We start from the raw sequence: 22,483 nt of genomic DNA on the forward strand, positions 1-22,483 counted from the left end.
CCTTGTCATCTTACTCCAGACGTACTGCTGACCAATGGGTCTACAACTCATTTTCAGTTTAGTGTCATACATCTATAAAACCTTCTTCCAGGACTCCACGGGTCTTTCCTAATTACTTCTTGAATATTCAAGTCAACATTTCCCTTGGTGAAGTTTTGCTTTCTTCCACATCCCAAGAAGGTTGCTGTTGTACCATATTTAAGAAATGTATGAATGGTGCTGCCAACTTTGTCTATTGGAAATTGAAGTGCCTTGGAAATGTACTTTTAGCCATGATCTTTCTTGTGTAATGAAATAATCTCCTCTATTAGCTTTTGAGACAGCTTATTTTTAATTGCATTTTTTGCAAAGAAATCCAGTTTTTCTTACAACGCTAAACTTACATTTTAAAACTTAAATAAGTGCCCTTGCAGATTGATTACTTAATTTAGTTTTAAAACAATTACCTGTGTAGCCTTAAATATTTAAGAAACAGCTACATGCAATAGGGGTTGAATAATTATAACATAGCTGTATTTTTAATAAAAAATTAAAATCCTGCTATTTAGAAATATTAGGTTATATATTCATACTATGACTTTGAATAATTTCGATTGCAACTGTATGTAAAACTTTGTATTTTCATTTTCATCCACAACAGAAATGTAAACTTTGGAAATGTTTCTAGAATTTAAATTTGTTAGCTTTGTTACCTGCCACTCAGAACTATATTTCTTTCGTTATAGATTAAAAGTTGTATACATGCAACATGGTGTTGCTTTGAAAGTTCATGTCCCCTGAAATCACAGGTTCTATTCCAGTGGGAACCAGGAAGTGATTGTTTACATAAACAATTGTGAGTGCACCTCAAAGATTGCATTTTTGCTGTAAAATAAAAATTTTATGTTTAGGGTTAGAGTTTGGGTTAGGACGTACACTTAATAAAATATGCATTCATGTTGACTGTATTACACCATTTACAACAAAAATACTCGTTTTTGGCGCCACCCTCTGGACATTTAACCCAGGAAATCGGAGCTCACGCGTAGCCATGCGTTCAACAACACTTCCAGCTTCAGCCACTAGGGGCAGTGATTAGACTGATTTTAGCAGTAAAACTTTCAACCTATTGTTGCCGAATTCACAGTGCAATCAGAAAAGTTTTTTCTAATATAACTGTGATAGAATGCAGTTACCAAGAAACGTTCATGTGTACAAAAACAGCAAGACGCGTTTTTAAAAGTCAAACTTTAAACTTGTGACAGCATCTTAAAAACACATCGCTATCGAAGGACATTCTAGGGCATTTTTACATAGACCAACAATTAAAAAACAGTGCTGATGGAACACGAGAATGCGTCCAATGTGAACATCCGTTCCAAGTATTCTGTTACGCCCCAAACCTCATTTACTTTACTATAAGTCGAAAAATTAGGAGTAGAAATCTAAAAAAAAATTTTAATGACACAGTCTGTGATGCATACAATACATTATGGAATGCAGAGTGTGTACAAGCATACAATCAGTGTCGAGTCATCAACTCCACATTCATTTCTTCAGCTCTATAAAAGATGAGCTCACATCAATTCATAGAAACACCTTCAGTCCAACTCTTAAAAGCAGCTAAAGAGGAAACCAGTAGAAAATAAGAAAAAAAATAACATGCTTTTTCATTCTATAATAAAAAGCATTAGAGCAGCAAATTGTGTCTTCCCACCGATTTAAACAGGGTGGCATCTAAAGCAGGGCATCAGTCCCAGCATGCAACATTCTTGAATATCCTATTGTCATGTTCCTCTTTTAAAACTTGTGTGGCTGGTTAAAAGATGGAAATCATTCATTTTAGGTGTCCATTTAAATACTGTCAAACACAATTAATGGGGTTCATGTAACTCAACTGGTAAACCAATGCTAGGGTCAATTCCTAGCGAACACACTACCTGATAGAGGTCGAGCAATAGCTGATTTTGCCGATACCGATACCTAAGTTGTTGGAAATGGCAGATAACCAATTAATCGGCCAATAGTTTTTTAAAATCAATTTCTAGAAAAATATATAAAATACCAAAAGCAGATATGGTGCATAACGCAGGACTTTTGACTATAAACAAGCCGGAAACACACCAAGGACTCTTATTTTGAAATGATAGAGACTTGGGTCTGTTATAATGCTCAATATGCAAGTATTTACCAAATGTAGCTTTTTAAAGCCTATATTTTCAGCAGATGAAGAGTTTTGTATGTATATATTTCACCAGATCAGATTTATTGATAAGGAATAAAAATAGGGAATATATTTGAAATAGGCAACTATCGGAATAGATTTTGGAATAAAGTACAGATTTTGCTCTTATGGAAAGAAATTGGTACTTTAATTCACCAAAGTGGCATTCAACTGATCACATTTTATAGTCAGGACATTAATAACGTGAAAAATTACTATTATAATTTGAATAAAATGTTCAGAACTTCTTAAACTACTTCAAAGAGTTCTCATCAAAAAATCCTCCATGTGCAGCAGTAACAGCTTTGCAGATCCTTGTTATTCTAGCGGTCAGTTTGTCCAGATACTCAGGTGACATTTCACCCCACACTTCCTGTAGCACTTGCCATAGATGTGGCTGTCTTGTCGGGCACTTCTCACGCACCTTACAGTCTACCTCAGGGGTCGGGAACCTATGTCTCGTGAGCCACAAGTGGCTCTTTGTTAAAAATCAAGTGGCTCGCCGGGTGTCTCACAATTCTTTCACCAACACATGATCGTTTAAAACTTTCTAGAGATCATTTTCCTGCAGAAAGTGTGGGTGCGATTGCAAAGCCTGAAGTCAATGACACAATGACACAGTTTTGATTTCCTTTCTCCCGAATTTGTCGTACAGCCTACTCCTGGTGAACAAGGTTTGAAATGAACACCCGCCAAATGTGGATTTTTCATGCGGAGTATTTTGCTGATGCCACTGTGGAAGGCGACCTGTAAGACTTCTTGGAGTGATATATTACAAGAAATTAGACACAAAGACGCGTGTATGACGAAACATGTGTGATTATATTTTGAAGAACAGATTAAAGAAAAGCCACCGATGCACGTCTGATTTGAAATGTGTGCGCATTGAGCTCTGCTGTTCACAAGTGCAATGAAAGCGCTTCTCCAAGACGCGCACATGCATAGAGTTCTGGGCCTCATTTCCCAATAACTATTTTATGAATGTTCGTTATTTGTTTATGTGCGCCCAGGGTGTGAAATAGCACCCACTACCTGCAAAATGCGACGAGGCTCAATCCAGTTTGCGAGCTCCTCACTCATATGCAGGTATTTCATGTGTGAGTAATGTTGCTCATACCTGCAACAGGTGGGTGACCTGTAAGACGTCTCGGAGTGACACATGACAAGAAATGCTGTTAGTCACAAAGACACGCGCTTGAAGAAACTTTATTATATTTGATCATATAAGAACAGAATAGCCGTCAATGCTCGTGTCTGATCCGCTGTTTGTTCAGAGGCGTGCAGCGAGACCCTGTCTCGTGGAACAAGTGCATGTAAAGAGTTATCACTCCTTTTTCTCTGTTTCATTCAACTGAAAACTGTTTGCAAGAATAATATTGTCTATGAGAATGCTGCAAATGATCTCCGATCATCTCAGGAGGTGCTGTGAGTTTGCATTTTTGCAGTTTGCAGTTGTAAGTTAAATTTTTCATGATCAATTGTAAAATTAAGTAATTTTATGGAGACCCGCACAAACACGTGTACTCAGTTCCATATTGCAACATGTTACCTATTCATTTTTGCATATTTGATTGTTTTTGAGTAGTCTATGGGCATAATAAACATTTTATTTTATTGAAAAACTTTTGTTGAAAATAGTAAATTATTAGTTTGTGCTATGACTCTTTTGAAAAAAATGCATCAACCAAAAATTAAAAAATTGGCCCCTTCATGAAAAAAGGTTCCCGACCCCTGGTCTAGCTGATCCCACAAAAGCTCAATGGGGTTAAGATCCATAACACTCTTTTCCAATTATCTGTTGTCCAATGTCTGTGTTTCTTTGCCCACTCGAACCTTTTCTTTTTGTTTTTCTGTTTCAAAAGTGGCTTTTTCTTTGCAATTCTTCCCATAAGGCCTGCACCCCTGAGTCTTCTCTTTACTGTTGTACATGAAACTGGTGTTGAGCGGGTAGAATTCAATGAAGCTGTCAGCTGAGGACATGTGAGGCGTCTATTTCTCAAACTAGAGACTCTGATGTACTTATCCTCTTGTTTAGTTGTACATCTGGTCTTCCACATCTCTTTCTGTCCTTGTTAGAGTCAGTTGTCCTTTGTCTTTGAAGACTGTAGTGTACACCTTTGTATGAAATCTTTTTCAAGCATTGTATAACCTTCATTCCTCAAAACAATGATTGAATGATGAGTTTCTAGAGAAAGCTGTTTCTTTTTTACCATTTTTACCTAACATTGACCTTAAGACATGCCAGTCTATTGCATACTGTGGCAACTCAAAAACAAACACAAAGACAATGTTAAGCTTCATTTAATGAACCAAATAGCTTTCAGCTGTGTTTGATATAATGGCAAGTGATTTTCTAGTATCAAATGATCAATTAAGCATGATTACTCAAGGATAAGGTGTTGGAGTGATGGCTGCCGTCTAGATTTGATCAAAAATGACTTTTTTCAAATAGTGATGGTGCTGTTTTTTACATCAGTAATGTCCTGACTATACTATGTGATCAGTTGAATGCCACTTTGGTGAATTAAAGTACCAGTTTTCTTCCGAAAGAGCAAAATCTGAACATCATTCCAAACGTTTGGCTGCCAGTGTGTGTATATATATATATATATATATATATATATATATATATCGTCTACTATCTGATTAAAAATATATATATTTATACCTTGAATGCATTTTAAGTTGCTTTCGATAAATGTGTCTGCCAAATGCACAAATGATTACGTATAGTTAAATGTACTGTATATGTCATGGGTTTGGAACAATATTTGGGTAAGTGAAAGCAAAATTTGAATTTGTGTGTGCATTATTCCTTTAGGTTTCAATTAGTTTGTCTGAATTGTAGCTGTTTGTCAGGCTGTACAGAATTTACATTTTCTTTTACACTGCAATCATTCAGAACATTGCTAGAACATGTTTTGGGGGACTCAAAGGTGAATTGATACTTTCATAAATGGACACCTAAAGTATTAGAACAGAAAGTCTCAGGGGGACATTTTTAAAACCAGAATTCAGACACATAGATGTGAACGTTGATGATGTTCCGGTGAGAAACGACCCCGTTTGTGACGTAGTTCATGGCCAACTTCAGTATGGTGCTCAAAGGACCAACCAACGGCTTCACCTGTCTCACCACACCTGTAAGACAACAAAAATACAATCAGAAAAACAAAAACAAAAGTACTAAAGGTGCGATTTAGGCTGCGTTCGCAACACAAGTGAACGTGACCCAAAACCTCATATGCGACAGATCTGGAGCTGGACTGAATAAATAAAAAGTTCCTAGTATAGATTAAAAGTCCAGAAGAAGGTATCTAGATATAGATAGAAAGGATATTCTTAAATTAGCAATTAGAAGACTATAGTGGTAAAGACATTTTTAATTTTAAGAATGTTTCCAATTATATTTAGTATTTATTTATTATTTTGTTAAAGTATGAATGACAAAAATCACATTTGAATCTGATCTGGAGCTCTTTTATTTGTGGAAATAAATTGTAATTTGTTTTTTGCAACCTGACATTGGAGATTCTTCGTCGAGTTTTGTTTGCCCTGAATTGGCCAAACTTTCCCATCTGCGTTTGCATGCTTACGTAAAGTATGTTTTTGTCCTTAATTAGTTAGTTGAAAGCAGTCTCTGAAGTTTAAAATTATGAATCTTTTATCATTTACAGAGACAAAACATTGTCGTAACTATGTCTGGGTTATAACGTTCCAATAATTGGTGATATACTAACTTGCTCAAGGTTTACAAAAATAACAATAATTCATGACCATTATGGAGTGACTCAAAGGAGCGGTACAAACGCTATATGCGGTGATGGATGTCGCATGGACACTCATTGTTACAGAAACAAAGAAAAACTGCGTTCCTCAAAGGACACGAGACATACATTACAAGCCTGGTCGACCACACCCGCTCCAACCCTTATGAGCAAAGAATGCTGGAAAATCACCTTAAAGTGAATAAATGATTAGAAGGGAATGAAAATACTGTGTTTATGGAGGCTGTCAGGACTGAATCTCATGCCAGAAAATTGGTGACATTAGGCACTCAGATCTGCACATACAAAAGTCTTTAAAGGGATAGTTCACACACACAAACTTTTTGAAACTCTTTTTGAAATGCCATCAATGGATAAAGATGCTTTTTGTCCCGCAATGGTGTAGTTACAGCATCTACCAGCAGGGGCAAACTGAGTCATGCTGCTAGCCAGCCAGGTTTGTCATTTTTTATGTCATAGCACCATTTTTGAATTCAAAAAGTTTTGGTCTGACTCTCACATAAAACTATCATGTGGCTTCGGAAGTCTTCGAATATAGCGCTCAAGTGAATTTTGAAGCTTGGCAATGTAAGTCACCATTCGCATTATTTGCATGGACAAAATAAGTTCAGAAACCAGCTGAGTGAGTAAACAACTACAAAATGTTCTGTTTTGGCAGAACTATTGTTTAACTTTGAGAGGCTAGCTGAAGTGGCACAGAAGTGTATGTTAGCATATTAGCATTGTGAACTTCGCTGTTTATGGTAGGCCTAGCGAAGGGTAAATGAACACTGTCAGTCATGCACAAATTACATTTTGTCGTCATAGTCAGCTTGGTTCTGAGTATTTTCTATGGATAAAGGGGAGGATTGATGCCTTTACATTCTTACACAATACATGCTAGGCCACACTTTTAATTTCCTAACATTATACATTTCAAAAGTAATGGTTATCGTAATGCTCAGTTTTTGGTGGATGAAAATGGCGCCCTAGTTTCGATGAGAGGCGTATATGTAGCTAAATTAATGCCTACTGTGGAGGTGACCTAAGACTTAAATTTCAATTTTGGCCATTGAAACAAAAATGCGGTTGTTTTGTACAGGTGTATCTCATGAAACATGTATAGATCACATTTCACCCCAAAACATTTCACATAAAGAGAATTAACAATATTTTTAGGTTTGATTTGCACAGTTTGACATTATTTCTTTATGACACATGTTGTATTATAGTTTAAAAAAAGTTTTAAATCATTGAAAGCAGTGTAAGTTAAAGGCAGTACAACAAATATTACTTGAGGTACACATTACAGTTTAAACAATACACTATTGCTTTTTCACAGTGTAGTAATGACAATATTTTTTGTCATAAAAATAATGTCACAGTGCAAATAAATAAATAAATAATGGTGATAAAACTAAAAATTGGCTTAGTTGTTTATTCATATACAAAATATAATTTCTTGTTTCTTTCTTTTGTGTTTGAGGCGAGATACAACCAGGACATGTTCTTGACAGGATTCGTGAGATTCGCACATTTAAGGTATAACAGTCTGAGCCTTGTGGTCATTGTGGGTAAATTCACAAGAACACAATGCTAACGTTACAGTATAAGCTACAGTGTGTTTAAAGAAATTTAATGGGAGTAAATTGAGGATGACTTTAATCGATTTAGACCACTAAGATTTGGTTTTTACTGTCTCAGTTCCCGGGCCAAAATTCAGATGACCAGCCGCACCATTAAAGGCTGAACTGTCTCAATCTGAAAGATTTATCTACAATAAAAGCATTCAGTCAGTCACGGAATACATTCTTAAGTTTGTTATGGATGCTCTATTGAGAGAAAAGCATTTACAGAGCTGTTGAGGTTCTAGTCCAAAAAAAACAAAACACAATTAGCATTTTCAAGCCATGGATTCCCTCAGGAATTTCCTATTGGCTTTAGGAATGGCAGTTTTAGATATGTGAGTAAAACAGCTGTGGTTAAAATTATTTGAAGTGACTTTTATGTTTTGTACAAAACTTACACACAGTCATACCTAAATGTTCATTTTGAAGCTACTGTGTTCTTTAAAAATGCATGTTGCTATCCCAGTGCTAATTATGGACTACAGCTAAAATGAGCATGGGAGGTACGTGCTTTTCCTTATTTAGCGACAGGTTAGCAAAATGCATTTTTAAAAGACACAACAGCTTCAAAATCCCAAACTGTGGTATTAAAGCTAGGGTGTGTAATCCAGAAAGGCTAGCAGATAGCAAGCTAGCTTTGACAGCATAGAGCCCGCCCTCGCTTCAGAGGTGTCTCCAAAGCCACGCCTCCTCTATCACACATGACCACACACACACAGAGCAGAGTCTAAGCGTTGTACGTTTCTAACATGGTCTTTCTTTTCTTGTTTCCTTTTACTGGTGGTTCAGGAGGAACATAAGGCAGCTGCGGTTCGCCTTCCATTCTCGCGCTCGCTCTGCACAGCGTCAAGGAACCCGCGCTGATGATGTGTGATTGTCTGCACGAACAAGTTGCGTGGCGGTATGCAAATATAGATTGACAGACAGGAAGGACATCCTATCATTACATTTGGACCGAATGCAATGATTGGTCGATCATTTTTTAGTCCTGTCTCTTCCACAGAAGATATATATATATACAGGTGCATCTCAATAAATTAGAATGTCGTGGAAAAGTTCATTTATTTCAGTAATTCAACTCAAATTGTGAAACTCGTGTATTAAATAAATTCAGTGCACACAGACTGAAGTAGTTTAAGTCTTTGGTTCTTTTAATTGTGATGATTTTGGCTCACATTTAACAAAAACCCACCAATTCACTATCTCAACAAATTAGAATACATCATAAGACCAATAAAAAAAAACATTTTTAGTGAATTGTTGGCCTTCTGGAAAGGATGTTCATTTACTGTATATGTACTCAATACTTGGTAGGGGCTCCTTTTGCTTTAATTACTGCCTCAATTCAGCGTGGCATGGAGGTGATCAGTTTGTGGCACTGCTGAGGTGGTATGGAAGCCCAGGTTTCTTTGACAGTGGCCTTCAGCTCATCTGCATTTTTTGGTCTCTTGTTTCTCATTTTCCTCTTGACAATACCCCATAGATTCTCTATGGGGTTCAGGTCTGGTGAGTTTGCTGGCCAGTCAAGCACACCAACACCATGGTCATTTAACCAACTTTTGGTGCTTTTGGCAGTGTGGGCAGGTGCCAAATCCTGCTGGAAAATGAAATCAGCATCTTTAAAAAGCTGGTCAGCAGAAGGAAGCATGAAGTGCTCCAAAATTGCTTGGTAAATGGGTGCAGTGACTTTGGTTTTCAAAAAACACAATGGACCAACACCAGCAGATGACATTGCACCCCAAATCATCACAGACTGTGGAAACTTAACACTGGACTTCAAGCAACTTGGGCTATGAGCTTCTCCACCCTTCCTCCAGACTCTAGGACCTTGGTTTCCAAATGAAATACAAAACTTGCTCTCATCTGAAAAGAGGACTTTGGACCACTGGGCAACAGTCCAGTTCTTCTTCTCCTTAGCTCAGGTAAGACGCCTCTGACGTTGTCTGTGGTTCAGGAGTGGCTTAACAAGAGGAATACGACAACTGTAGCCAAATTCCTTGACATGTCTGTGTGTGGTGGCTCTTGATGCCTTGACCCCAGCCTCAGTTCTGTGAAGTTCACCCAAATTCTTGAATCGATTTTGCTTGACAATCATAAGGCTGCGGTTCTCTCGGTTGGTTGTGCATCTTCCACACTTTTTCCTTCCACTCAACTTTCTGTTAACATACTTGGATACAGCACTCTGTGAACAGCCAGCTTCTTTGGCAATGAATGTTTGTGGCTTACCCTCCTTGTGAAGGGTGTCAATGATTGTCTTCTGGACAACTGTCAGATCAGCAGTCTTCCCCATGATTGTGTAGCCTAGTGAACCAAACTGAGAGACCATTTTGAAGGCTCAGGAAACCTTTGCAGGTGTTTTGAGTTGATTAGCTGATTGGCATGTCACCATATTCTAATTTGTTGAGATAGTGAATTGGTGGGTTTTTGTTAAATGTGAGCCAAAATCATCACAATTAAAAGAACCAAAGACTTAAACTACTTCAGTCTGTGTGCATTGAATTTATTTAATACACGAGTTTCACAATTTGAGTTGAATTACTGAAATAAATGAACTTTTCCACGACATTCTAATTTATTGAGATGCACCTGTATATATATATTTTATATTTAGACCACTTAAATTATTGATTGCTATCAGGATGTGAAGAGACTTAGTATAACAAAAAAAAAAAAAAAAATCTGGAAAAGATTGCACACCCTAGCTTTAATATGTGTAATTTATGTTATAGAATAAAACGTGAAGTCTCTTCAAGTAGTTTTCACCATTTACTCGTAATTTGAATTTAACTATTGTAAAAACCCATTGGAATACCTCATTAACGGGTCGTGACTGAGCACGTGACTAACGGGTCTCTTCATACCAAAGAATCACAATTGTAGGTATTTAGTGGGCTTGATGTATCGAAGAAACATTTAGCATAAAAAGTGCACTTTTTGATAGGCAATTTAAAATTATTAAACATATCATCAAATATTTCATACTCACAAAAATAAATGACTTATACAAGGGCTCAGTGGGTTATTTGATCACTATTCTGAAGACCAAACACTAAGTTTAGTAAAAAAAAAAAAGAAAAAAGAAAAATGGTCCATTTACATTTTCATATTTAAGCTGGCAAAGCTCAGACAGTTTTGATTTCATGTCTTAAAGGCACCATAATGAGTAACTTGCATATATACTGCCTTTAAATGACATTTATGTGGTTAAATGTCTGTGCTGTATATAACAGCGCCACGGACCAACATGATACACTCAACACTTGATTTTCAGTCAAAGAAAGCATTGTCGTGGAAACTGACTGTCAAAGCTCTAGAACTTCAACAGATGGTCAAATGCCACTTGATGTTGATCACTGAGGTGGACCACATCACTGTAACCTTTGCAAACCAGAGGCTGGTCAACGATTGAAAGATAAAGACAAACAAACTCTAAAACCTCTGCAAACATGTCTTCAGCCAGCTATGACACCACATAAAAGCCTTGGAAAACAGGTCAAATTCTGGGACCAGAACTCTAAACCATCTGCTTTTAGTCACTTTTAAAACGGTGGAAGCTGATTTTAGCAGTCCCGACCATTCAAAATGTCCAAATTCAAAACAATGAAAGAGAATGTTTTATGTTACCTCATAGCACGTGCTCTTGGCTTTGCTGTTGGCGTATAGTATTGAGACATATGACGCATTCTTTCATTCAAAAACTGCTAGCGAGATATCAGCTCACATGCTACCATAATACTGTATGAACATTACCACAACACACTCAAAGAAAAGACCTACGTTTTTGAAAGTGTTTGTGGTCTTCCAAACCACTAAGATGCGCAAAATGTTCCCATGCAAATTTCAAAATGCCATGAATGTGCAAGGAGAAAAAAATAGCTTGAGGTAAGTGCATGCTAACAGCGTACACACTTGCCACAAAACAAATTCAAGTCGATGTCAGCACCCATTTGTCATGCTAAATGGCAATGTGGGTTGCGATATTGAAGGTTTACATGTAAACAGTGCAATTTCGGGTTTTTTGGTCACCCCAGATTTGAGAGCAGATGTATGACAGCATCCAAAATAGGCAGGTTTAACACTAGTTACAAATGCGCAGAATGAGTTTCTCGACCACAGTATTGGATAATAACATGCTAGCTTATGGGTTACGCAGGAAAGGGCGAAGCAATCAGCCCACATGTTGAAAATGCCAGTGTTTATCTACTTTATGGATGCCTGGTGCGAATACCCCCAAAGCGGTACCACACAAGGATACAAAAAGCCCGGCCACTTGTTTGTTGGGAAGCATGGTTGCATTATCCAAACAGCCCTTAACAACTAAAAAGAGAACTTTTACTAGTGATCTTTGAAAGGCCTCGTGTGTGGTTCGGTGTTTCAAGCTCAATTAGCAATGAATCATTGAGGTCAACAGCTCAGATAGAAGTGGAATGTTTGTTTTAGTGGGAACTATATTGAAATCTGAAACACACTGTCATGTTTTACAATTGAGTGCTTGGATTCTTTATAGCAGGGAGTTAAAGTTGAGTTCATCCAGTAAGAAATTCCCGCATTTTGGGAATTTAGCTGAGAATGTCACATTTCTTCAGGCAATACATTGACAAATATAGACTTGTGATACTGGAATGATTGACTTTTAAAGTCACAAAGATCTAAAATCACTTTGCACATTCGATTTCAGACTGTTTCTGCACCACCAGGGTGATACAATTGCAAAAATGGAACTGTTTCAAACAAGTTTCATACCCATCTGCTATTGCTAGTAAAACAGGATATTCAATGAGAATAAATTTAGTGCGGAACTTGATTTTATCCACTGTAAATTGATGGGATTGTGAAAAGTGGCCGCTGCGTACCAGAATGTAGCTGGGTGGGTGGAGGGGAGCGGTTGAAATTAAGAGGTATTCGTGATGTCAGACGGAGCAAGTTATAGTTTACCAATAGCCAAATAGCTAATAAACCATTGTTTTATTCTAAAGAAATTATTTTTGTTTTCATAATCTTTCATCAGAAACTTGCTCCACCTCTCAAATGACTTTCTTTTCCATTAACGTCGCCAAGTCCATCCAGACCATTGAATAAAGTTGAATTTAGCCATTGTTTGGATTCCATTCTGGTATGGAACGCCCACTTTTCACCATGCAATAAATTCCAATTGGTTTACATTAAGTACCTCCCTACACAACACATGTTGAGTATCGTTTTACTTGGAAGTATATAACATTATGGAAGTAAAATGGGTTGTGAATGCCATTTCATGTTGACGATTAATTGATGAAAATATTTCTCTTTTACAACTCCTGGCATCAAAGAAGTTCCTAGGTCCTTTCGCCTCCTTGCAGTCGCTGCCCTTAAATACGCCACATTAGATGATGAATCAGTCATGATGCATGACCGGGATCCCTCGCCGAGCTTTGTCGGTTTGTGAAAAGTGCCGGTGGGGGCCGTAGACCACCTCAGGAGAAAAGAAACGGTTCAATTTTCAGTGCTAATCCCTCAGTTGACAGGCAGAGGAGTCTTTGTGGGTTTGGTCCTGCTCATCGTATGGCTAATTGTATGCCATTTTTGAATCATTCTGTGATGTGTTGCTATCGAGAGGCCAATGTTTTAGACTGTACTCTTCTTGGCTTCAACGTGTGGTGCGCTAAACACTGTCCTGCTATTCTGTCCTCTCAGATAAGAGAAAGAGCACTCCAAAGACAAGCATAAGTATTACTCAGTTGCGAGTAAAATAGTTGAAGACTAACCTTAACCTCACTAAGTGGCACTTCGTCTTCTGTTCTCTTTAACATAATGTCAGAAACAATTCATTGAGTCTCTGCTGAGAATTGTACATCTTTTTGTGGCTAAATATTTCTTTTAATGCTGCTGTTCATAACAACAATTTCAATAGTTTTATTGGGTTTTTTGTGCCAGATGATTACTTAGCTACTTTTCTTAACTTGTAGTGTAGCTTTTACCTTTTGAAAGAGTAGCTTGACTGTAATTTAATTACTTTTTTTGTGTGATTTTTTTCCCCCTTTTTTCTCCCAATTTGGAATGCCCAATTCCCAATGTGCTTTTAAGTCCTCGTGGTCGTGTAATGATTCGCCTCAATCCGGGTGGCGGAGGATGAATCCCAGTTACCTCCGCGTCTGAGACCGTCAACCCGCGCATCTTATCACGTGGCTTGTTGAGCGTGTTGCCACGGAGACATAGTGCATATGGAGGCTTCACGCCATCCACCGCGGCATCTACGCTCAACTCACCATGTGCCGCAGTGAGAACGAATCACATTATAGCAACCACGAGGAGGTTACCCCATGTGACTCTACCCTCCCTAGCAACCGGGCCAATTTGGTTGCTTAGGAGACCTGGTTGGAGTCACCGTAATGTAATTTCTTTACAGACTCAATAAAATCGCTTGATGGGTGCAGTTTCCTTTCATGTATTAACCATTTTTCTATCAAAACCGGAAGTTGTTCAGGACATATTGAAGGACTTGTCCCTTATTTTAATATCCAATAACCATTAGCCTTTAGCTTATGTCATAGCCATGAACTACGATTTGCTACTTCAAATTGCTAGTTAGAGGCAGGTGGTAGTAGGGGGATTTTTTATTTTAAATATTTTTATTGCAAAAAAAATTGAATACGAGTGAGTTCAATATTTTTGGTCTATTTTTTTGACTGGAAAAGCAAGACTATGGACTGTAAATGCGTTTTTGCTCAAAGTGAGATAAGAGTACGCTATCATTTACAGGGTGGCCCAAAGGAAAAAAAAAAAAAGGGGCCACTTTGGTTGATTGCTCATAACTTAAAAATGCATAAAGGCGTTTGCACGATTTTTGGCATACTTGTACGACTTTTTGTAAACAACAAAATGACATCACTGTGATGTCATCGTGAGCAACAACTTGCTACAAATAAATAAGTAAATCGTTTAGCTACGTTTTCAATGACGGCAAACTAGAGTTTTACAGTAGCTTCCCAAACACTGGTTGGAAAAGCTATATGCTACTGAGGTAGCGGCTGATGCAAAGCAATGCCTCATCCCTCCATAGCGTCTACATTTCTCACACGCTTGACTAAAATTCCTCTGGTCTGTGTGAAGGACAGTAGCCATAGCCAACATCACATACCTGATCACAGACGGCCTGTCTCTACAGTCACCTCCACTGTAACGTTAACTTCCCTGCGTTAAAATATCGCATCACTTGGATGGAGCCCCAACCACAGGTGCATAACCCTACCAGATGTTTCAACCGAGTGGAATTTTTATCCCGCTTTTTTATTCAACCTGAGGTGTAGCCAAACTGAGAGCTGCTCAAGTGAAGATGCCGCAGCGTTTGATTTTCCACCGTTTGCGCCTGCGGATGTTGGTACATTCCCCATGCTCGTGGTAGTCAAGGGAGTCACCACAGTTCTGGGCTTTTCCAAGCTTGCAATTCTGATATCAATACGTCATTTGCTAGTCTCGTGTTTAGACAGACCTTGGACTAAACGGCAAAAAGCCTGGACCAAATTGCTGCTTATTCTGGCCAAGAACCACCTACTTAGACAGGAAGAGTCATCTGACTGACACAATAAAGCCACCAATCACAGTTTGTTACATGTGTACATTGTTACGTGTCTTTTAGGGTCAGGTTACTTGAGATAAATTTATACCATAACTATCCACAGACTAGGAAAAAAAATATTTAAATAATAGCATGGCAGCAGGGCTACACAATTAATCAAATAAATAATCGAGATTACAGTTATTAGTAAAAAGTGTCAATTACAGCAGTCGAATTAGGTCTACTCCTGTTGCCTCCAAATTTTATTTTATTTTATTTTTCAGTGGTTGAGCATTTTAACCAATTACAGACAAGTCTGGTGCTTGCTTTTATTTTTAAATAATTTATAAAAAATGTGAATGAGCTTAGAGGGTCAGTTCACCATTTAGATGTGTTTAGAAGTACATTGTCTTGATTTACTGGTGTATAAAAATGCAAAAGTGATTCAGAATCAGAGTTATCAGCTTGTTTTGGACATATAGACTACATAAAAATTATGACGTGCAGTTGTCCCACATAAAATAATATTTTAATGTAAAGCATAATAATTGAAATTAATCACAATTAACAATATAAAGAGATTTAATCGACAGTTTACATTTTTGTATAAATGGTACGGCTCACACGGCAGTCTTCATGAATAATTGTACAAAGAGCAAACAGAAAAACGTGTTTTAGTGAATATTCTTAATGCAGTAAAGAAAACAAGTATCACAGACATAACGAAGAAAACAAGCAGCCAACCGTACAGTTCTGCTCTTGGATATCTAGTTTGCATGCTATTAAGTGCCTCAAATAAAACGACAAATATTTTTAAGAGGTTTGATATCACTAACCTGGCAAACTTTGTCAAATCCATCTATAATTTCATCCTTAAAAGTGCTTGTTGTATCATCTCTGTACCTGGTAAACACAACTTTGTTTCCAGGCAGACAGACATAAAGAGCCAATGCACCATACTCGTGGGCGCCAAACCAACCAAATAGATTAGCGCAGAAAGATAGTGTTTTCCAGTTTTGTGTGCATTATGCATCAGACGGTTAGTGAAGTTTGTGGCAGTGCCGTCTGAGGCTGGTACTACGTCATTGATGTCTAAGGTCAAGGATTCATCCCGGACACCAAAGCAGGATGCGAGCACCAATGTAGAGCCTGTGTCAACACGGAGAGCGTTGATGCAATGGACTGTACCTCCATGAAGGCCGCCCATCCTGTACAAGAGTAATCTCACACTTCATGCCCGCTTGGACCACACACACATCGATACACACGTCCATTGAGCACCACTTTCTCAGCAGCACCACAAATAAAAGTAGGAAATTGCACACAGCCAGTACCATGCTGCAAAACATCATTTTTATATTTCCAGTAAAAACTTCCTTAAAACAAGGTCAATTTACTTAACAAGCAATATGACACAAGATATCAAATCTTGCTTTCAGAGAAATCTGATTTAAAAAATAAAATGCCAATGGAATAATAAAAATAAATGTAATTCAAAAAGGAAAACAGGTTTATTTTTCTCATCCCATTGTCAAATAGTTTGTCCTTTTGCTTCTTAAGTAAATGTATGTTGTTTACGGATTTTAGATATTTTACTAAAAAATAAAATAAAATAAAAACATTCTGGAAAAAATACTAAGTAAGAAAATGATTTTCAGCAGTGTAGGACCAACACCAAGTACCAAACTAAGGGGCCGTTTACACGACAACGTTTTCAACTAAAAACGGAAAACTTTTTATGCATTTTGGCTGTTCGTTTACACAACAACGGCGTTTTGGGGCCTGAAAACGCAAACTTTTGAAAACGGGTTTCAAAGTGCACGTTTTTGAAAAGGATGACGTCATGCGCACACGTATTACGTGTTCAGTCTATAGGCATGCGCGCGAGTACTTCAACACGCGAGATATTCAAAACTACAGTGGCGGACTACAGGACTGTGTTTGTGCTGCTCAAGATTTTGTCCAGACAAAACTGCTCAGTGCTTTCGCCATCTTCATTGTTTGTATTCACCGCTCTGTGGAAGAATGCTTATGTGCGCAGGCGCGTAGTGTTTCTTTACAAAGTGACATCGCCAACTACTGGCCTGGCATGCATAATACAGCATTTTTAGTCGTTTTCACGGATCCGTGTTAACGGGGATCATTTTGACACCGTTGTCGTCTGTACGCGAAACTTTTCAAAAATGCAAAGGAAAAACTTTTCCGTTTTTAGTACATCGTTGTCTTGTAAACGTACCCTAAATTGGGGTGAATTCACAAAACAGTTGTGCCACTTTTGCGTTCACTATTTCTCCACTCAAACCTGCATATTATTAACCATCGCAGTCCAGTTTAACTGTGTGATATCTACACTCTTTATACGTTGCAACATGCATATTTAAATTAAGTCATTGAGAGCATTTACATGCACAACCTTTCACCAATTATACTCAATAAGTTGACAACACTGCAAAAAAAATTATTTTCTTTTATCGAAACATTCTTAAAACATGATAAATTTACTTGAGAAGCAAAATGACTCAATATTTTGTCTTGTTTTCAGAGAAATCTAAGAAAATGTAGTCATATTTATGCTTACAGGAAAAAAAAACTATTCGCCAATGGGGAAAGAAAAAAAAAATTGGCAAATAGTTTTTTCCAAAATTCACCAAATTTGAGTAGATTTCTCTGAAAACACGACCTAATATCTTCTGTCATTTTGTTTCTCAAGTAATTTTTTTCTTGTTTTAAGGATGTTGAGAATTATTATTATTATTGAAAAAATATTACTGAAAAGAAAAACTGATCGGCACATATACGTTTTTACCAATTACCCCAATTTCGCATTACATAAAAACACCTTTACTGATGTTCTTAACGACTTCATTGTGCGTATGTTTACATTTTGACGTTGTAAGCAGAGAATAAGCTGATAGTTATCAGCATATTGCTATGCATGTAAACACTCACTGTTATTCTTTTCAGAGCAAACACACCTCCTTTCTATGTAAATTAAGATTATAGATTGTGTATTTTTTCACAAAAGTGTTATTTGCCAGGAACAGTTACATACACTGGGATGGGATGGCATGAGGGTGAGTAAATGATGAGAGAATTTTCATTTCTGGGTGAACTATCAGTTTAACATGGAAAGTCTGTCAATCATGGTAACAGTATTTCTTTAACATTACATTATTAAACAATGCAGACAGTGTGTGCAAATAAACAAGGTCATCAGCGAGCAATTCATTCTTTGTGAATTCCCCCTTGAGGGTTTCCCAGATCACTCAAAGTCTCCACGAAGACTGTAATTCTGCCCGCATCTCTTTGTGAAATGTTGACTTTGTGAAAATGAGCCACCACTTTGAGTCAGCCAACCTGGAACGGTGTTAAAAACAAGCACGGTGCTATTTTGATGCATTGGTTTGGTCACTATAGACACAGCTTTACTTGGTTTTGCTCGAACGATTGTTTTCACTCAGTCGTAACTGCTGAGGATAACATGTTGATGACAGATGAGAAACGATAACTGCTCCTAATAACTAGGAACTCCACCATTGAGGTCTTCTCCTATCAAAACTTTACCTGCTTTAAATTATGAGTAGCTTTTTGCTTAAAGTTAATGTTTCTCAAACACTGAACCTTAGAATTTTACTATTGCAAGCCCTTTTGACATTTAATAACAGTATATTATCTATATAATAATTTAAGACATCAATATATTGCTTATTAAATGCTTATTCTTGGTGTCAACAATGGAGTCACTACTAGTGAAAATTAATTCGGTTTTTAATAGTTAAAACGTTAATGGTCCGTGTACCTTCGAATAATTTGTTTTTTTTTTCATTTTTGTCATCAAAACTTAACCAATAAACCGACCGTTTACTCATTTTTCATCTAGGAAAACAAAAATGACCAAAATTGAGAAAACACTTTATTTTAAATTTTTTCGTTTCACATAAGAAAAAGAAACAAAGGAATTCAGCTTGATTTCTCGTATTTTCATTCAAGTGCTTAAAATAATTATACAATCTTATTATTTGATTTGCACAAGTGGATAACGTGACACGCCGATTTCTTCTGATTGGTTAAACGTGCAATGTCATCGGTCCTTCTTCATTCCTTTTCTTCAAAAGCCTTTTCACACGGGACATGGCGAGCGCAAAATCACCGCAAGTTTATCGCGTAGCCTACATTGAGGACAATTTTTTTTTTTGTTTTGCTCGCGTTGCAGTTTCAGGTGCGCACATTGCCATGGCTATACTCAGGGTATGTTTACAGGACAACGATGTACTAAAAATGGAGACACTTTTCCTTTGCGTTTTTGAAAAGTTTCGTGTACAGACGACAACGTTGTCAAAACAATCCTCGTTCACACGGATCCACGAAAACGACTAAAAGCACTGTATTATGCAAGCCAGGCCAGTAGTTGGCAATGTCACTTTGTGAAGAAACACTACGCGCCCGCGCACATAAGCATTCTTCCACAGAGCGGTGAATACAAACAATGAAGATAGTGATCGCTGGTCGTAGTAGTGATGCAGTAAATCTACACTTTGCTGGAGAAGCATCAATAAACTCAAAATCTTGAGCAGCACAAACACAGTCCTGTAGTCTGCCATTGTAGTTTTGAATGTCTCACGCGCTGTTTTAAAGTACTCGCGCACATGCCTATAGACTGAACTGGTAATACGCGTGTGCACGCGTGTCGTTTTCACAAATTCACATTTTTGTATATTTACACGGAGACGATAACGGCATCGTTTTCAAAAACTTGCTCTTTGAAACCCGTTTTCAAGTTTGCGTTTTCAGGCCCCAAAACACCGTTGTCATGTAAGCGAACAGTCAAAACACATAAAAAGTTTTCCATTTTTAGGGACTTTATTTTGCCCAACATGTCTATCTGTATATCTTTTTAAAAGTGAAATATCGGTGGAGGTGTAAATTAGTGTCCATATTGTGGCGGAATGATCCGCCCCTATGGCTCGTCATCGTCACCCCGCCTCTTAGGGCTGCCCTTCAGCCAGGCTTATGATGGGAGTTGGGCGGGAGAGCGAGAAGAGGTGCATAATTAATAAGCCTCGTTTAGTCAGCGGTGAATGAAGCAAACCTGATGGGGATAATGCTTCATCACCGCTGTCTTTAAAACGCAGTGCGCACCTCTTCTCGGGGAGCTTCAAATCTCCATGTGTGCACACACTGGCATCCTCGCACGCCCAGGACCAGAGCTGGGAGGGATCGGACGAGTGGATGCGCTGCCGGACCCATTCTTTGGACCCCCGGACGTTGTAATGATTCGCCGGGGGTGAACTGCTCACGTTGCCGCCGACGGGCTAGATGCCGGGCCGCCTTCCCTTCACACTTGCCGCGGGCCTGGGAAGACAGGCCGCCAGTGACGCCGCCACGGACTTTGGAGGGGAGCGTGAGTGGCTGACTGACCCAGCCCATGCCTGGGCTATCCTATGGACACTACCCCGCCCCTTTCACGGAGCCACATTCACTGAGTGGATGCCAGATTCCCCCTTTTATTATTGAACACTATTCCCCCTTGGACACTTTATTACCCCTTTTGGACACTTACGTTTATTATTGTTTCCAATAAATGCCTCTCCGAGGCTTGATGCCACACCCATTGTGTCTGTCTCTTGCTCACCCTGCCACAGTGGTGGAGAATGCAGGCACTTTTGTGGGCAAAGATGGCACAGTTGGGCACCGCTGCCCCAACAACTGTTTTAGTTGAAAACGTTGTTGTGTAAGAACAGTTACGTCACTCTTCCTCTCATTCGCCAATTCGATGGAAAGCCTGGAGTGGGACGGAGAAAACACGAGGACGGCCTCCCAGCTGCAGCAAAGGGTAAGTGGCACTTAATAAGCATTTACGCTGTAGCTGGCTGAGATTGTTATATTAATTCGTGTTTTTTCTCTGTTCCCACCTGGGTGTGAGTGAGAGGAGGTGTTGGCCTGGAGAGGTATTCCCCTTATGTCCACTCCAACCGTAGGGCCTGGTTGAGGAAGTAGCATTCCCGTCTGGGCGGCTAAAGAGTGTGCACCTCCGGCTCTGGATTCCATGATTGGATGTGAGCGTGGGTGGAGGTGCCGGCGGGGTGACGCTTGGGGGGGGGAGATATGGCAGAATGATCCGCCCCTCTGGCTTGTCATCATCGCCCCGCCTCTTAGGGCCGCCCTTCAGCCAGGCTCACAACGGGAGTTGGGCAGGAGAGCGAGAAGAGGTGCATAATTAATAAGCCTCGTTTAGTCAGCGGTGAATGAAGCACACCTGATGGGGATAATGCTTCATCACCGCTGTCTTTAAAATGCAGTGTGCACCTCTTCTCGGGGAGCCGGCTTCAAATCTCCATGTGTGCACACACCGGCATCCTCGCACGGCCAGGACCAGAGCTGGGAGGGATCGGACGAATGGACGCGCTGCTGGACCCGTTCTTCGGACCCCCGGACATTGTAATGAGTCGCCGGGGGTGAACTGCTCACGTTGCCACCAACAGGCTAGATGCCAGGCCGCCTCCCCCTAATGCTTGCCATGGGCCTGGGAAGACAGGCCGCCAGTGACGCTGCCGCCCCACGTGCTGTGGACTTTGGAGGGGAGTGTGAGCAGCCGACTGACCCAGCCCATGCCTGGGCTATCCTATGGACACTACCCCGCCCCTTTCACGGAGCCCAATTCACTGCGGGGATGCCAGATTCCCCCTTTTATTATGAACACTATTCCCCCTTGGACACTTTATTACCGCTTTTGGACACTTAAATGTATTATTGTTTCCAATAATGCCTCTCCGAGGCTTGACGCCACACCCACTGTGTCTGTCTCTTGCTCACCCTGCCACAATATACAGTAGGATATGTGTTAAACAGAACAGAATGAACCTTACATTTTTAATGGCTACAAATATTTTTCATTTTATTTTTAAGACACAACAACTAACCATGAACTAATTGAATAAAATGACACGTTTATCTATTATGCAGTTGTCTCTCTTTCACATCTGGACTATATGATCTGCATTCAGACAAGACGTTACCTTTACTATATGCAATCAACCATTACGCAATAAAATATTATTTATGGACAGTGAATGTGTTTAAACCTTAATGGGAATTAAGTAAAAAATATGTTGTACATAAGTAAGGGTCTTCTAGCCACAGTTTGATTGTGGTTTATTAATATTAGGCCTATACTCCATGGCTTGATGTAGCCTACCAGCAATGCGATTCTCTAAGACCAGGTTGGATTAACGGGAAACACTTTTAATACACTTTTGGTGTAGGCTTAATACATCTACCTTTTTGATACAAAAAAAGTTTAATAAAACTGATGATCAATGAGAGAATGAAATAAATAATAATACATGAAAAA

The 22,483-nt window shown here is 38.9% G+C and overlaps 1 protein-coding gene and 1 long non-coding RNA gene across 3 annotated transcripts in view; both read right to left on the reverse strand.

Moving 5' to 3' along the window:
* Positions 1–22,483, reverse strand: part of LOC127437139 (uncharacterized) — a 222,433-nt gene that overhangs the window by 146,135 nt on the left and 53,815 nt on the right. Inside the window, exon 2 of the long non-coding RNA XR_007896527.1 lies at positions 4,319–4,433. This is a non-coding gene — a long non-coding RNA (uncharacterized LOC127437139). The remainder of the gene's footprint in view (positions 1–4,318; positions 4,434–22,483) is intronic.
* Positions 1,424–22,483, reverse strand: part of LOC127437109 (fibulin-1-like) — a 64,239-nt gene continuing 43,179 nt past the window's right edge. The window contains exon 17 of one of the 2 annotated variants that reach the window (XM_051691783.1): positions 1,424–5,344. In XM_051691783.1, the coding sequence (XP_051547743.1) occupies positions 5,205–5,344 (140 nt within the window). In that variant the 3' untranslated portion in view covers positions 1,424–5,204. The remainder of the gene's footprint in view (positions 5,345–22,483) is intronic. The other variant, XM_051691784.1, reaches the window with a different exon arrangement.

Source organism: Myxocyprinus asiaticus, chromosome 48 (assembly GCF_019703515.2).
Source record: "Myxocyprinus asiaticus isolate MX2 ecotype Aquarium Trade chromosome 48, UBuf_Myxa_2, whole genome shotgun sequence".
Lineage (NCBI taxonomy): Eukaryota > Metazoa > Chordata > Actinopteri > Cypriniformes > Catostomidae > Myxocyprinus > Myxocyprinus asiaticus.